Genomic DNA, 17444 nt, shown 5'->3' with positions numbered 1-17444 from the left:
GTGATTTCTGAAGCAAATTCTTTTCAGTTTGACTGTCCAGTGTCTTCAGCTCTTTGCTGCTTTGTCAGAGTTGGATTGTGATGGGAGACACAGAGATTTACCCCAAACATTGTAAAAAGCTTTATATAGTCGGTGAAAACCCAAACCAGAGCAGTGATAAGCCCCAGTCATCATGGGCCAGGTGTAGGGAGGGCAGCACGGGCTGTCTGGGGGTTTTCATACCTGAACACCAGCACTAAGCACTGCCTTGCTTCCTAGGTGAAGAGTGTGCAGGATGCAATCCGGGAGAAGAAGGAATCCTTCAATTTTCTTGGAGAAGACATTAACTTAGTCCCCTCAGTGGGGATTTTCATCACCATGAACCCCGGTTATGCAGGACGAACCGAGCTACCCGAGAATTTAAAAGCTCTCTTCAGGTGAGTCGAGGCCAGGTTTTGTGACCTGTGTAATAAAACTGGCACAAATTGTCTTTTGGATCATCCAGGCTTCATTTTCTTGGGAAATTGACTTGCATTGGGGATTCACAGGTGGTTTCAGCCTCATGCACCAAGCCTGGATCGGGGAATGCACAGGGAGGACAAGGACATGTCCTGTGCCATGGGAAGGGCAGTGTGGGCAGACTGGGAGAGTCTCCAGTGGCTCACTGGAGAGGACCTGGAAGATAAAACTACAAACCCACTGCCCTCGAGCTCTGTAGTCAACACTTGCTCTGCAGTCCTTCCCTGCCTGTCTCCCTAGGCCCTGTGCAATGGTTGTGCCAGACTTTGAGCTGATCTGTGAGATTATGTTGGTGGCTGAGGGATTCCTCGAGGCCCGAGCCTTGGCCAGGAAGTTCATCACGCTCTACCAACTCTGCAAGGAGCTCCTGTCCAAGCAGGTGAGCCCTCTGCTGTGCTCTGGATCCCCAGAATCAGGGATGTGACACTGCTCTGGATCCCCAGAATCAGGGATGTGACACTCTGCTCTGGATCCCCAGAATCAGGGATGTGACACTCTGCTCTGGATCCCCAGAATCAGGGATGTGACACTCTGCTCTGGATCCCCAGAATCAGGGATGTGACACTGCTCTGGATCCCCCCAAAATCAGGGCTGTGACACAGCTCTGGATCCCCCCAAAATCAGGGCTGTGACACAGCTCTAGATCCCCCAAAATCAGGGATGTGACACTGCTCTGGATCCCCCCAAAATCAGGGATGTGACACTGCTCTGGATCCCCCAAATCAGGGATGTGACACTGTTCTAAATCCCCCAAATCAGGGATGTGACACTCTGCTCTGGATCCCCCCAAAATCAGGGATGTGACACTGCTCTGGATCCCCCAAAATCAGGGATGTGACACTGCTCTGGATCCCCCAAAATCAGGGATGTGACACTCTGCTCTGGATCCCCCAAAATCAGGGATGTGACACTGCCATGCACCTTCACAGCTTTTGGTTCCTGACTGCCTTTGTGGCAGCTGCTGAGAGAGGGGAGGGTTTGGGATCACCAGAGCAGTGACATTTTCAAGCTGCTCTCCTGGAGGATCTGCAGGGACAGCAGCACTTGACCAACTGCATTAGTGAGAGAGATTTTTCAAAAGCCTCAAATGCCATCGTGATTGGGGCAGCGTTCAGTGACCCTTTGCTTTCCAGACTCTTGGTTCCTGTTGACTCTCCTGCCTCCAAGGGGTTCAGGATGGCTGTCCCTCTCTTAGCCCAACTAAACACTTCTCTTGCATGTTGAGTGTTGACCACGTAAGGTCACCTCCAGTGCAAAACTCTGGTTAATCAGATTTTAACTTGCCATCATCTGCCTAGATCAAAGCTGGGGTGAGTTGAATCAGGACTCCAGATGGAAAACCTGATCTTGGCTGTGCCAGCATGAGCCTGGGAGGGTTTCTGCCTTGTCACAGGGGCTTTGTGCTGTGCAGCTGGAGGCCCTGTGGGAGCTGTGGCCTCCCACACGAAGCAGTCAAGCTGTTGGGCTGTGCTCTGCAGGGTCTTAATGGAGCAGAAATAGGTCTTGCCTGTTGGCTTGGAAGTTCCTCTCATACCTCTTTAGGATTCCTTTCCAGCAGTGTCGTCCCTGCCCCTGCTTGGTGCACTGTCCCCAGGACCAAATGCCCCTGGTAACCTGGTGATGGAGAGATTTGGGTGTCTGAGGCCTCAGAATGGACTAACAAGCCTTCCACCTCAGCAGCTCCTGCAGATCCAGGGCTCTCCAGGCCTTGCTTAACCTGCACAAAGGCCAAGGGTTTAAGCTTCAGGGGAAAAAATTGCTTGGGTCTCCAGAGCGCAAGTCCTACTGCTGACTTAGTGCCAGCTCTGAGCCCGTGTGATGGCATGAGCAGCTGAATTATTTGACATGTTGGCACTCTCCCTGGTGGGAAGCTCACCTTCTGAAATGGAGACCAGGCTGGTGGAGGTCTCTGACCACAGCACAAATAATGAATTTGGCCGCATTTCCATTGCTGACTGCTCTGGCAGCTGGGACCGCTGGTTCTTAACCCCTGTCTGGCCACAAACTCGCGCCTGCTTCTTCCTTCCCCCTCGTGCAGGATCACTATGACTGGGGTCTGCGGGCCATCAAGTCAGTGCTGGTGGTGGCCGGCTCCCTGAAACGCGCAGACCCCGAGCGGCCCGAGGAGCAGGTCCTGATGCGCTCCCTGCGCGACTTCAACGTCCCCAAGATGGTGACAGACGACATGCCGGTGTTCATGGGGCTCATTGGGGACCTGTTCCCCGCGCTGGATGTGCCTCGGAAGCGCCACCTGGATTTCGAGGCCGTGGTGAAGGAGGCCGTGCTGGAGCTGCGGCTGCAGCCTGAGGACAACTTTGTGCTCAAAGTAAGACCAAGGGATGTTCTGCTCTTCCTGCACCGTCAGCGGCTCAGATGGGTTTTCCTGGCCATCTTTGCTTCTTCAGAGAGGGCTCTGCACAATCACAGAGTTGTAGGATGGTTTGGGTTGGAAGGGACCTTAAAGCTCAGCTCGTTCCACCCTCTGCCCTGGGCAGGGACACTTTCCACTATCCCAGGTTGTTCCCACGCCCTGTCCACCTCGTCTTGGACGCTTCCAGGGATGGGGCAGCCACAATATTCCTCTTGCAGACAGACCTTGATTGGGAACAGTCCTGACTGCTTCCAAATCCAGCTCTGCCTCTTCCCTGGATTTACAGGGACTGACTCCTGTGGGCTCGTGCGCATGCAGCCCCGGGAGTGCAGAGCCTCCTTGGCTGGTGGCTGTCACATGTCACTGGTGCTGGAGGTTTGTCTGCCTGCTCAGGGTTTCACCCATCACGGTCAGAGTGGTCAGACCAAACTCAGGGCCAAATCCCTTTGTGAGTCTGGGTCACAAATTTCTATACAAGAAGCCCAGAGAGAGCTGATGTCGCAGACTGGTTTGGGTTGGAAGGGACCTTAAAGGACCCCTCATTCCAACCCCCCTGCCGTGGGCAGGGACTCTTTTCCCCTAGAGCAGATTTTGTACGATTGAGCTTCATTTTGGCGTCTCTGTGTGAGCTCTGGGGGTGTTTCCCCAGGTGGTGCAGCTGGAGGAGCTGCTGAGTGTCCGGCACTCCGTGTTCGTGGTGGGAGCTGCAGGCACAGGCAAGTCCCAGGTGCTGAGGTCCCTGCACAAGACCTACCAGAGGATGAAGCGCCGTCCTGTCTGGACAGACCTCAACCCCAAGGCAGTCACCAACGATGAGCTTTTCGGCATCATCAACCCAGCAACGAGAGAGTGGAAAGATGGTAAATGTCTTTTCATGGCTGAACTTGGGAGATAAAAGAGGATATTTTTCATGAAGCTCCTGAGTGGCAGCAGGGTGATGAGTCTCTGTGCAGGTCTCACAGCCTGGGTGCTGCTCCCAGCCGTGTGAGGGTTTGCTGTTGGAAGCACGCGTAGGGTGGCACAGCTTTTTGGGAATTTATCCTTTTGCCATAAGGGTAATTATCATGTCCATTAACACCGACACTTCCCAGTTCCTAACTGGGGCAGGTTGTTTTTTGGGGCTGAGATGCTGATGGAAGAGAATTCCCTTTTGCCCTGTGCTGTGCACTGGGGCTCCCAAAAAGTGCCATTGCCAGGTTTCTGTGGCTGGACTCTCCTGGCAGCCTCCGAGAGGTGTTTTTCCACTAAATATCCCTGCCTGATCTGTAGCACACGGTGTTTGCCAGGCTGTTGATCCTGATTGCTCCTGAGGAGGATGAGATGAGCATTTAAAACCTGCTGAAAGATTACAGAGATGCAGAGTGAAAAGGTTGGGTTGTGACTAATCCAGAAAGGCAGCTCTGATTCCCTGTGTGCCTGTTCTGGGAGCTGAGGGGGAGGTGAGGGAGGACGGCTCCATAAATCACCCTCGGCCAGAGGTCTCCAGGAGAGGAGCTGCCACCACCTCCCCTGCCCCTGCCACCACCCCTCCCGCCCCCTGCTCTGCTCCAGTGCCAGGGTTAATTTCTTTTTAATTGTGGTTGAAGACTCTAAATCAAAGTGACAGAGGGAAGTGTGGGATGCAGCCAGCACCCTGCAGAGAGAGCTGCACGCTGGGGATTGTGGATCAGGGACTGTGGGTGGCACTGGACAGCAGGGGAGACATTGGCAGGTGGCTGTCCACTGTTCTCAATCCTCCTCCATCTTTCAAGAAAACTTACAGGACACTTCTCTGATGGCCCAAGGCCATTTTCTGCATTAGCCATTCCTGAAGATGTTGTTTCTTCATGCCAAAGAGCAGCCAGGCCATTTTCAGCACAGTGTGACGAGAGAGGACGTGTCCCCTTACGGATCAGCTCCTCCTCTTCCCGAGTTCATCCTGTCACTCACTGCACTGCCAGCAGCTGGAAAGTTTGTACATATTAGGTAGAAAAAGTCCACAAGGGAATCCTAGAAGTGTTATTTTGCAGAACCGACGTCTTCTCTCAAATCCCAATCCCCCTGTGTGGTGTGGGAGCCTGAGGCTGGGAGAGGGGCACTCCCTGCAGCTGCTGCCATTGTGTGTGATGCTCTCAGGCAGGAGCTGCTGCTGGCCCTGGCAGTGCTGGAGTGGTTGCCAAGCTGTGTCCAGCACGAGGAGTGCAGTCCAGGCAGAGCCAGGGAGGTGTTATCTCTGACCCCATCTCGTAGCTGTGCCAGCTGAGCAGTTTTTTGTTTTCTGTGCACAAGCTTTGTTTGGGTCATGCAATGCCACCGGCGGTTCCTGACCTGGATCACGGGGGAGTAGCTGGTCCTGGAGAAACAAAAAAGCACTCCTGTCACAGTTCACCAGAAGAGAGGCTGCTTTTAATGTTTGCCTGATGTTCCTTCGTGCAGACCAGCCTTTCCCTAGGTATTTCCTCATGTGGAGGAGAGTGATGGTTTTGTGGAGCTCTCATTTGCCCTGCAGTACTTCTGCTCTGTTCCCAGCTTCTCGCTCTTCTTAGCATTCATTATTTACTCCCCTTGAGACTCTGTATATTCTGTCTCCTTGATTTCACTGACATTTTGTTCTGTCACTCAATGTCAGTCTGGGCTTGTTCTTCCTTCAGTCTCACCAAAGCCATGACCCAGTGTTTAAAGCATCTTGATTTTCCTGGTATACTTCAAGCCACAGGAAAAAAAAAATGAACAAACGAACAAGCAAATAGAAGAATTTCCAAGGCATATTCAGATGGTTTTCTCTGCATTGTGTGGTTTACATTTTTGTGGGTTTTGTTGTTGTTGCTGTTGTTTTTCCCTCTGAGTATCTGCCCTTCATTTTTCCTATGCCTTATGATTTTCAGTGGGAATGAAGCTCATGTAGGCTCACAGTCATTCTCAGTAATAATAACTCTGATAATATTTTTTTTTTTCTTCAAAGCAGATATTATCATATAGTATTATTTATGTCCAGATGCGAAGAGTTATGAATGTTTAAGGGGAAAGCATAATTTTTAGGAAGTTGCTGGAAAAATCTGTTAGAGCAGGTGACAACTTCAGTGTTCATTAACATATTTATGTCACCCTCCCAGGACTGTTTTCATCAATCATGCGAGAGCTGGCCAACATCTCACATGATGGTCCCAAGTGGATGGTACTAGATGGAGATATTGATCCGATGTGGATTGAATCTCTTAACACTGTGATGGATGATAATAAGGTAATGGATGTAAGGTAAAGAAACAGGTATTCCTTGTCAAGTGTGATTCAGCCTGGGGGAAATGCAGATTGTAATGACATCTCCTGGAATAACGCAGCTGTGTTTCTTCAGGCGCACCAAACAATATTGCATAAAGGCAATGGTGCATGAGGGAAATAACTTAGAGCTGCTTTTCGCTGGAATTTCCCTTTTCTGGAGAGTCGTGCTTGTGAGTAATCGCAAATGTCCTGATCATAACTTTAGGTGCTTAATACAACTTAGCTTCAACAGGATACCAAAGTAATAAAACATAACTTAACATTACTCAGACCTAAGCATGGTGAAGCTTAACTGTGCTTAACTCTATCAACACTTAATTTGTATCAAATGAAAATAAAACGTTTTCTGACTCCATTATTACAAAAAAGGTAACTGAAAATTTGGTATATAACATAATATAGCAGCAACATGGATTTACTGTAAAGATTATATAGGTGTGACAAGTTTATTATGATTTTATGTAATTTAACCTTGAGAATAACTCATAGTAACTGCAGATTTACTAAAGAAAAAAAGACAACAACTTAAGGTTTGTCAAACTGCTATTCAACTTTGCAGCATTTTGTGGATGTCTGTACAATATATTCAGCTTCTTCCATTTCCTTCTATGTTTCTTGAAAAGTTTCTGGGTTGTTGGATTGCTGTTATTTGTGTCATCGCACTGTGGTTTTCGTTTTCCATCTCCCTGCAGAGCTGTTTCTTGGCAGCTGCTGCTTTCTTCTGCAGGTGGGCAGAAGCCTTCTCCTGCTGCTCTTGGATCTTTTCTGCTTGGGTCTGCTTGATTGGACTGCTACCAACACCCTGACCAACAGGGTGTCAGGTCATGTTCTGACTCTGGCAGGGTTTTCTTTTGTTTGCTTGCTTGCTTTTTTTTGTAATACTATATTTTTTTTCCCTAATATTCCTAGTAAAGAAGTGTTATTCCTATTCCCATATCTTTTCCTGAAAGCCCCTTAACTTCAAAATTATAATAATTCAGAGGGAGTAGGTTCACATTCTCCATTCCAAGGGAAGCTCTGGCTTTCCCTGGTAGGAACCTGTCTTTCCAAACCAAGACATCTTGTTATTAATTTGTAAGTTTCCTGTCCGTTCTCCTCTCCTCCCTTCCTTGCAATAATAGACGTGGCCAAAGATGGCGCTGCAGTTGGCGGCCGCGAGTCTCGGTGGTCACAAAATGGCGTTGGCAGCATCGAGCGCGCTCCTCAAGCAGCAGCGGAAGGGGCGCAGGTGCCTGAGGCCTTTGAACAGGGCAGGATGAGCGGCCTCCAACTACAGCGCCACCTTTGGCTGCTTCTGTTACTGCACATGAGCGTGAAATACGTTCCAACCCTTAAGTTTATGTGTCACTATATGTACCTTATGTGAAGCAAAGCTTTTACGAGATTTGTGGATTGTACTCTTAATTTTCCAGTAGCCCTTGGAACTCAGCACTTCAATAATTTATGTCCTGGTATGTTGGATCGTTTTATGGAACAGGTGCTGCGATCCACCTAGGGTGAATGCATTGGATGTGTTGCTACGTATTAGGTGGCAGATGATGAGTAGTATCAGGTTGCAAGCTTAAAGAAAGTGGCAGACAGCGTTGCCATAGCAACCCTAAGGCAAACTGAGTGAAGCGAGGTTATTAAATCACAGCATTCACCAAATTAATTTTTCCTTCCCCTGTTTAGATCTGTTGATGTTGGATAGAGGCTGGAATTATGTCAAGGAGACTAGAAATGCATGAACACGCATCTTCTAGGCCACAATAACATTGGCTTTACACTCTCATGGTCTGTACGCAGTAGGTCTCAAAATAGTGTTTTGATTTTTGTGGCGACTTTATTAGTTCTTGCTTTTATATTAGAGTAAGGGTTTTTCGTTAACTTTGTTAGCATGATGAATGCGAGTTCTCCTCTTCCCCCTTCCTTGCAATAATAGAAGCGGCCAAAGACAGCGCTGTAGTTGGAGGCCGCGAGTCTCTGTGATCACAAAATGGCGTCGGCGGCACTGTGCGTGCTCCGTGGAGGGAGCCGCCATTTTGTTGTACAGAAGGTCTTTGCAGGGAGCCGCCATTTTGGTGTATGGGTGGCTGTGCCACACACGTAAACTTATTGCCCCTACGTAAACTTACTGCAGCGCTGCGAAAGTCCTCTGCTTTTTCAGTTCCCACACTGGTTCCGTCCGCCAGCTTGTGGAGATCCCGTTCATCTTTCCTCCGAGATCTCCCACTATTCAGCTTCCTCTAGCTGCCTTTGTCTCAGTTCTTTGGGGCGTCCCGAGGTGTGGCGAGAGCAGGGCGCCACTTTGTCGCGATTTCAAGAGAGATGGGACCACTGGGAGATGTCTTAAAACGTGATTTATTGCCTCAGTCTCAAGGAGGGTGGGAGCCTCTTCACTGCATACACCGGGAGTTTGTGGCCAGCGGTCACAAGATCACGGGTTCCAAGGTCTTTTAAAGGTTAATTAGCCAATAAACTGCTGCCACACATATTGTTTTATCTTTCACACCAATGGCTAATTGAACTGTGTCACACATCCTGCCACAATGCAGACAGTTGTATCCAATCATCTAGTGACACACAATCCTACAGAACTACACCTTAAAACTTCTTATTACCTTAATAACAACTTCTAGATCTTAAACTTTAAACTCTAGAACTTTCCACTGCTTAGCTTAATGTGTTTCTATCTAAGCTACAAATCCACATCCTTGCTCATGGTCTCTGAAGCTGAAAGCCTTTTCCAAGGTCTCAGGTCAAACCCTGTGTTATCTGCTGTATTTGAGCCTACACGCACGAGGTTTTGAGAATCTTCTGGGCCTGCACTTCCCACAGCCAAGCTCAGCAGTGCCAGGTGCTAAACGCTCTTCATTCCTGTTCCTGGCAGAGCTTTAGGCTGTCTGTCTGTCTGTCTGTCTGCACGTGCAGGTGCTGACCCTGGCCAGCAACGAGAGGATCCCTCTGAACCCCACGATGAGGCTGCTGTTTGAGATCAGCCACCTGCGCACGGCCACGCCGGCCACCGTGTCGCGGGCAGGTGAGCCCTGCCTGAGCCGCACCTGGCACCGGGTGGCAGCTGGGGCTGTTACCAGCCTTTTGTTGGCCAGCCTGGTGCCTTGGGAAGCTGCCAGGCTGGGAGCACAGCCGCCCGTGGTGGGCAGGGTGTGTTCCTGAAGCTCAGGGACACGCTGAGGATCCTGAGCCCGGCCCCACACGGGGTCTGTCGTCATCTTTGGGGTGTACTTGGGGTGTTCCTACTGCTGTTGTGGGGTTGTGGCTGCAGCACTGCTGAGAGAACACCTCTGCACAGCTCTGTGTGGGCCTGATGAGGAGAGAACAGTGTCTGTCCCAGAGAGCTCCTGATCTTTTGGAGCAGTGCATGGGAACGGGGAATGAAGGTGTCCCCTGGTGTCTGGGGCCCAGAGCAATAACACGGTTCAGGCAACACCGTGTTCTGAATTTGGGGCAGGGTCATGAGAGGCGTCCTGTTTTCCTGAGTTACATCTCTTCACTGTTTATGTTTCTCCTCTGCAGTGGGGCAGGAGGAGGGGGTAATGAGGGACTGGGTGTATTTGGCAGGGTCTCAGTTGTTTGAGAATAGCTGAAAGTTTCTGGTGTGGAAAAGGAGAGCCTCTGCTGTGTCCTTACTCTTCTCCCTTCTCCTGCACCTCAAGGGATCCTGTACATCAACCCCTCGGATCTGGGCTGGAGTCCCGCTGTGAGCAGCTGGATTGACCGGCGGGAGGTGCAGTCTGAGAGGGCCAACCTGACCATTCTGTTTGACAAGTACCTGCCCGCTTGCCTGGACACCCTCAGGACCAGGTACCACTGCAGGGTGCTTGTGTCTCCCCCGGCGAGGGCAGGTGGGCACTCACCACTTTCCAGACCAGCTGTGCTCCAGGGCTGGCCAGTGTCCTCCTTGTCCCCAGGAGCCCTGAGTGTCACTGGCTTCAGCTCCAGGAAACTTTGGGGTGACACTCCTGCCCATCCTTGGTTGGTCTGGTCTGGTTCTCCTTGGATATTGATTTGGTGGTTCCTGTGCTTGTATCAGTTGTGTGTCTCTTGGAAATTAAATCCAGGAGGTCCTAAAGGGAAAACCTTTCCAGTCTCCTGATGTGTCAGGCCAGACCTGAGTTCATTGCAGAAGTTTTGGGTCAGTAGAGTGGATTTCAGACCACTGCTGAAAGAAGGTGTGGCAGAGGCAGAGCAGATCCTCTTTTATCCTCTCCCCACATCTCTTCCTGCCCCTTGGGGATGAGGAGGAAGCTGGTGTTTGTGTGAGAGGGTCGGATTGCTCCAGAGCCAGTCCTCTCTTGGATTTCTTTCCTGAAGCATTTGAGCACATCCATGGCAGGGGTTTGGAACAGATGACTTTTAAAAGTTCCCTTCCAACCCAAACTAGTCTATGATTGTGTGATTCTCCATCCTCTGCTTGCTCCCCATATCTACAGTTTCATTGGGGAAAAAAAAAAAAAAAGGTCAGTGAACAACCAAACCTGGGCACCATCAGCCCCAACAAGGAGGTGTCAGGAGGAACTGTTTGAGTGCAAATCTTGCTCCTTGGGACGGGGAGCTGGGAATTTTGCTGGGGAGCTGCTGTCTGGGTGCCCAAACTTTAAAGCTGTTGGCAGCAAAGCCCATCGAGCATCTCCAGCTCTCTCTGCTGAGCAGTTGTCAGACCATGAAATCCCCAGGATTAGCTGCACCAGCCCCGAGCTGAGTATTTTGGTAGCTTGCTTAATTCAGAAATTGTAGAACCAACCTTTCAAATAGCTCTAATTACTTTATGGAGGACTTCAGTGCTGCTACAATATTAGTTTGGGATTCTGTAAGTGTAGCTTAAACGAATGTAAAATGGCAAGATGAAAGGTTTTATTTTATTACTCCTCTATTTGACCGCTTTTGAACTCCTGGCGCTCCTAGGAAATCATTGCCTTTAGCAACTCCTCCATTTTACTTCTTTCAAGAGGATCAAAGTTTTTAAATGCCTGAAACTTCTGATGACTGTTATTACGTGTGTGTGTGCCAGTGCCAGCGGGGCCAGGCAGAGGTGTGGGGTGTTCTCCTTGTGCTTTTCCAGGGAATGAGACACCCACTGCTGACAAGGAAAATGCTGATATTCTGGCAAAGCATTCCTGCCTTGCTTTCCTGGGCTGGGAGCAACCCTGGTGCTTCACCCAGTTATATTTTCCAATCATATTTTCCATTTCCATCCTTCAGGTTTAAGAAGATTATTCCCATTCCTGAGCAGAGCATGGTTCAGATGCTGTGTTACCTGCTGGAATGCCTCCTGACGGAGGACAACACACCTCCCGACTGTCCCAAGGAGCTTTATGAACTCTACTTTGTCTTTGCTGCTGTCTGGGCCTTTGGTGGGTCCATGTTCCAGGACCAGGTAAGAAGGGAGGTGCCACATCAGCATCTTTCAACAGACCTTTTATTGCCTTTGTTTTTGTTTTTGGGGTTTTTTTCTCCTACTTTTTTTGTACTTTCCCAGACCTAAAGCTGTGTCAGTGATGCTGTTTGACCTGGAAACCTGAGCTAATCAATCTCTTTTGTGAAAGGCCTCTTTGTCCAGGGGGTAACACTGGAGAGTGGCCAAGCTCAGCCTTGGTGCTCCCTTGGTGCCATCACCTCGAGGCAGTGGAGAGCGAGACCAGCTTCCGTGGTCCTTGGGGAGGATTCAGCCCTCCATTCCCTGTGTGCCAGCTGGAAAAACCCCAGCCTTGGTTCTATCAGTGCAGGGTCTCGTTTAAGTCAAGCCTGGGGAGCAGCTGGCCCTTGCCCAGCAGCACAAGCTCAGCAGAGGAGCCTCAGCCCCTTGCTCTGGCTGGAGTGCAGTTGGTGGCACTTGGAAATGGCATTTCCGTGCCACGGCAGTTAATCCTGGCATTCCTGTGCCATGACAGTTAATCCTGGCATTCCTGTGCCATGGCAGTTAATCCTGACATTCCTGTGCCACGGCAGTTAATCCTGGCATTCCCATGCCATGGCAGTTAATCCTGGCATTCCCATGGCATGACAGTTAATCCTGGCATTCCTGTGCCATGGCAGTTAATCCTGGCATTCCCGTGCCATGGCAGTTAATCGTGACATTCCCATGCCACGGCAGTTAATCCTGACATTCCTGTGCCATGGCAGTTAATCCTGGCATTCCCATGCCATGGCAGTTAATCCTGGCATTCCCATGCCATGACAGTTAATCCTGGCATTCCCATGCCACGGCAGTTAACCCTGGCATTCCCGTGCCACGGCAGTTAACCCTGGCATTCCCATGCCACGGCAGTTAATCCTGCACAGCAGTTAATCCTGGCATTCCTGTGCCATGGCAGTTAATCCTGGCATTCCCATGCCATGGCAGTTAATCCTGGCATTCCCATGCCATGGCAGTTAATCCTGACATTCCTGTGCCATGGCAGTTAATCCTGACATTCCCATGGCATGGCAGTTAATCCTGGCATTCCTGTGCCACGGCAGTTAACCCTGGCATTCCCGTGCCATGGCAGTTAATCCTGGCACAGCTGCCTGTGTGGCAGGAGGAGCCGGGAGCAGGCTCAGCGTCCCGCTGGGAGGATTCTGGGCGTCGCTCTGTAAATGTCAGGGAGGAGAGCGTGAGCGCTCGGCGTCCGAGCGAGGGGCAGCCTGATGAGAAATGATCCAGTGTGAAAACTGTTTATTGCTGCCTGCTGAAGGTGCCCTTCCTGGTGACCTTTTGCTGCCAAAATGTCAGGAGAAGCAGGCTGGAAGGCTTCGCGCTGCTCGGCGTTGGTTGGTGGGGAGCGGGGCCCCTCTGTAGAAGCCGATGATAGATTTGCCATTTCCAGGCTCTGAAATGAGCAGAAATCCATATGGGGTTTTTGTTAGGGAAGCAGTTTGAGCTCGACACCATTCTGGCAATGGAGCTGGGGCTGGGACTGCTTCACTTAAGGGCTCAGCCCCTCCCAGCACTGCGAGCAGGGCGAGGCACCGCTGTGAGAAAGCTTTTAGCAGCGCTGCACATCGCTTTGCTGCTGCCGGCCTGAGGAGTTGTGACAACAGGAGAAAGGAGATTACAGTCATTCGGCCTCCCTGCGTAGCACGAGACTGCAAAATCTCGGATGCTAATAATGTGCTTTTCAAATCCTCTGGTCTTTTGATGTGTGGTGGCTGGGGGAGCTTTGCAGAGGACACTCAGTTCCAAGCCAGGTTTCCTGAGGGAGGCTGAGCAGTCCGTGTGGTCCCACCTGGTCCCAAAAGCCCGTGGGGTGGCTGTGGGGAGAAGAGACCTAATAGAGATGCCCCAGGAACAAACTGTGCTGCTAAAACTGGCTCAGTGATGCAGCTGCTCTCTCCCAGACGTCTTTCTAGCAGCACTTTCCTCCCTGTTTCTCCCCAGGGCTGAGGGCTGCAGTCCCGGTGCTCTGCGTGGGAAGGGTTCAGACAGTGCCTGGCCCAGTTTCACAGAGGAGACCTGAGGCAGGGAAGGGGACTTAGCACATTTTACAGATCCTGACTCAGTGTCTAAAGCAAAAAGACTGCCACCCCACTTTCCCCCCCCAAAAAAAAAAGTTCAGATGCTTGAAAATCTTCATGCATGGAGAGGTAGAAGGGGGAAAAGCAGGAAAGCAGGAGCTTGCTGGGCTCTGTGGCAGCAGTCCTCTCGCATCCTTTGCTGAACTGGAGTCGCCAGTCCTGCTGCTCCTGCTTGAAAAGAGGCCAGAAAACAACAACAAAGTGTTTGCAGGGCGCTGTGATTTATGAGGAAGAGATTTGGTATGCATGCTCTGACTATCCATGGCCACGGATGGAGATGGATGTGGTGTCCTTGTCTGTTGGAAGAAGTAGGCACCAAAAATCAATCAAGTGTCTGTTTAGTCATAGGCACGTATTTCTCTTTTTCAAATTGATCCATCTGTCTAATCTCAGACATACTAGGAGTGATCAACACCGAGGATGAATTATTTAGGGGAATAAATAGGAGTGATGAGAAAAAATGAAGAAAATGAAAAATTAGACTTAATAATAGGAAAAAGGATAAGATTGTTGTGCTGTGGGATATATTTTTAAGGACTGATCCCACTCTGGTGGACTGGGATAAATAACATTCTCCATATTTAATGAATTTCTCCAGATTTGCTTGTTTTCTCCTCTTTTTGTCCTGCAGCTTGTGGACTACAGAGTGGAGTTCAGCAAGTGGTGGGTGTCAGAATTCAAGACGATCAAGTTTCCTTCTCAGGGCACAGTCTTCGACTTCTACGTTGATCCGGAAACAAAGAAGTTTGAGCCTTGGTCTAAACTTATTCCCCAGTTTGAATTTGATCCAGAGGTGCCACTGCAGGTAGGTGACCCCGGCAGGCTTCTGGGCTGGAGGAGTTCCTGTGTTTTAGTGGCTGAACGTGGGTGCTTCAATGAAACCTGGTGAAAGGTCAGGCACTGAAGGAATTCTTTATGGGATACAACTAAATTGCCCATCTTTTTTTTACTGTGCTTTGACTGTAACAGCACAGCCTCCATCCATCTTCCAAACATGAGTGATGTGCAGCAGGGAGCTGCTGTGCCCAGGGCGCAGAGAGAAGCGGTGGGACAGAGCAGGGACAAAGCCTCGGAGACACCATGGCGTGTTGTCATTCTCCTTGGCTGCAAATAGAGATGGGTTTGTGTTTGGGCCAAGGAAAGAGTTCCTGGGGTAGTGACTTGTGGTTGCCAGTTGCAATTCTCTGTTTTTTTGAGAAGTGCCACAGTGAGCAGATGACTTGTAAACATCTTCACTGTTTCAGCGAGGTGTGATTTCTGTTGGGGGGATCCAGGTGCTGCTGCCAGGGATTCACCTGGAAAGATGGATTTTAATGGCTGGCACATCAGATCCTTCCTTCCCTGGTGCAGCCTGGAAGCTGGGCTCACCTGACTCGTTCCTGGCTCTCCCAGGAGGTGGCTGTGGGGTGGTGGCGATGCTTTTCCTTGGTCCTAGAATTAAGAATCAGAAACAGTTAAGGGATATAAAAGGGTTTTTACCTTGGTATTTTATAAGGATGTTTACGGTGCAACAATTTGTCAAGGTGGAATATGTTGAAATGCACACACCACGTCTACAATGTCATAGACCTTGCAGATTAGCCTAACAAAGATTTCCAATGAATGGCATGAATAAATCTCCTTATTTTAAAGTATTCTCCCTAGACAGATTTAATCCCAGTTTGTTCTGGAGAGAACCTTGGTTTCTCAAGACAGCATAAAACTTTCCAGCCTCCAGCTGTGAGGCCTTTGGGATGTTTGGTCTTCTTGCCTAGCAGAAAACCAGGACTGTGCTAAGATAGCAGGCTTAAAGAAGTACAAAAATACCGAGAACACAGAAAAGGTACATAAAAAGAAAAGGCAAAAAAATCATCAGAAATTGGCGCCTTGCAGTGCCTACCTAGAAGAGAGGCTAGAAAGGGTTAAAGTGGGTATTTATTAAAAGCCTTCAGTTGATGCACCTTGGGCAGTCAAAAGCCTCCCAGAGGCTACACCCAAGATAGATGGTCACAAGTTTTTTCAGACAGAAATAAGTTTGGTTTATTTGCATATCAGTGTTGAATTGTCTGATTGCAAATTCAGTTAAGGAAGTCATTTACCCCCAGTTTTCTCCCCTCCAATTCACTTCTGTGCATGCTTTTTGAAGCCTGAGGCAGAGCGTGTCATTGCTTCTCAGGCCTGGAAGGATAGTTTTTGTCTGACCAAAACGAGAAGAAATCTTTCTAACACCCTATATGGAGTCCAGAGCTCTACACTAAGGCAGTGCAGGACCTGAAAAAACAGAAGAGCTAAAGCCTTAAGGCGCCGGTGGCAGGGCTGGGCACGCTGAGGCGGTTGCTGTCCCCCCAGGGCTGCCTGGTGCCCACGGCAGAGACGGTTCGCCTGCGGTTCCTGGTGGCCAGGCTGGTGCGGCGCCGGCGCCCCGTGCTGCTGGTGGGCGCTGCGGGCACGGGCAAGTCCGTGCTGCTGGGGGACACGCTCGGCTCGCTGGACACCGACGTGTTCCTGGTGAGGAAGGTCCCCTTCAACTACTACACCACCTCTGCCATGCTGCAAGGTAAGCCCTTAAACCGTTCCCGGGGAGGTTTGGGTTGGACATCAGGGAGGGTTTCTTCACTGAAAGAGTGGTTGGGCGCTGGAATGGGCTCCCCAGGGAAGAGCTGCAGTCACCATCCCTGGAGGGGTTTAGGGAGAGCCTGGATGTGGCACTCAGCGCCGTGGTTTAGTTGACAAGGTGGTGTTAGGTCATGGATTGGACTGGATGATCTCAGGGGTCTTTTCCAGCCGGGTTAATTCCGTGGTTCTGGGACATTCCTGGGGCATCCGTTGGGGTTTGGAGCAGGATGTGCGCCGGGAAGCTCAAGGGAAGACCCGTGGGTGAATTGCCCGTGTTGTTGTGGGCACATTTACAATCCCACAGTGAAATTCTTTGCTCAGCAGAGCCCTGGGTTTTGCGGAGATGATGTTTTCCAAGCTGAGAATTTGCATTCTTAACCCCGGCACTCTGGTTCAGGGCTGTGCCAAAGCCCAGGCTTCAATCTGCTGCGGTTTCCATGGCTTGTATCTGACTTGAAGTGTGTCTTTAACATGCTGGAATTGAAGAACAAGATGGGTTTCTTGGAGAGGATCCAGACTGTCCTCGGGGTGCAGTGATGGGAGTTGCATCCCAATGAGCAGGGAGGGTGGTGCTCATGGATGTGTGCAGGCTGGAAGCCGGGGCTGGTTCCTGGGGCTGTGCTCCTATCCTGCCACAGCCCAACATGTCCCGTGGAGCAGATCCCACCCCCTCCCCAGGGGCACTGAGCTTGCTGACCTGGGGGGCTCAGACCCCCAGGGAATTTCTGGCTCCAGGGAAGTCCATAGGAAAATTACTGATGAGGATTTTGAAACATCAGTGAAAAAACTGAAGTTGGAGACTGAGCTAGAGTCAGTTTTGCTGTGTAGTCTCTTCAGAGGTGAAGAAAAAGCAGGAAATTCTTGAAAGGTATCTCATTTTGGAATGGTGTCCAACGAGAGATAAAATAATTTGACATTAATTTATCAACCAGTGACAAAGCAACGTAGTTTGAGTTGAATTAAAACCGTGAGTCACTGTAAAAACCACACTGCTTCATTTATGCAGCTGGGTATAACCTAAATGTCCTGAAATCACAGAAAATTCTGAAATCACAAAAACCCCTTGGCTCTGGGGTCCAGCCCATGCTCTGGGGCCACATCTGCTCTCTGGGGCAGGCTTGGAGGGTTTCTGAGCTTGCTGGTGCCTCTGCACACAGCAAGTTATTTGGGCTACTTGTCCTTCAAAAAAAAAATAAAAAGGGCAAAACCTCCTCTTCTGGCCAGTCTC

General features: G+C 50.1%; 1 protein-coding gene across 1 annotated transcript in view; it reads left to right on the top strand.

Moving 5' to 3' along the window:
• The window catches only part of DNAH9 (dynein axonemal heavy chain 9), a 145594-nt gene that overhangs the window by 30007 nt on the left and 98143 nt on the right, over positions 1 to 17444 (top strand). The window contains exons 21-30 of the mRNA XM_040081678.1: positions 259 to 416; positions 739 to 877; positions 2537 to 2824; positions 3519 to 3729; positions 5962 to 6089; positions 9038 to 9146; positions 9784 to 9931; positions 11330 to 11504; positions 14253 to 14426; positions 15950 to 16157. Of these exons, the coding sequence (XP_039937612.1) occupies positions 259 to 416; positions 739 to 877; positions 2537 to 2824; positions 3519 to 3729; positions 5962 to 6089; positions 9038 to 9146; positions 9784 to 9931; positions 11330 to 11504; positions 14253 to 14426; positions 15950 to 16157 (1738 nt within the window). The remainder of the gene's footprint in view (positions 1 to 258; positions 417 to 738; positions 878 to 2536; positions 2825 to 3518; positions 3730 to 5961; positions 6090 to 9037; positions 9147 to 9783; positions 9932 to 11329; positions 11505 to 14252; positions 14427 to 15949; positions 16158 to 17444) is intronic.

This window comes from Hirundo rustica, chromosome 18 (genome assembly GCF_015227805.2).
Source record: "Hirundo rustica isolate bHirRus1 chromosome 18, bHirRus1.pri.v3, whole genome shotgun sequence".
Taxonomy (NCBI): domain Eukaryota; kingdom Metazoa; phylum Chordata; class Aves; order Passeriformes; family Hirundinidae; genus Hirundo; species Hirundo rustica.
The sequence above is the reverse complement of the archived record's forward strand: the minus strand, read 5'-3'. Positions and strand labels throughout refer to the sequence as shown.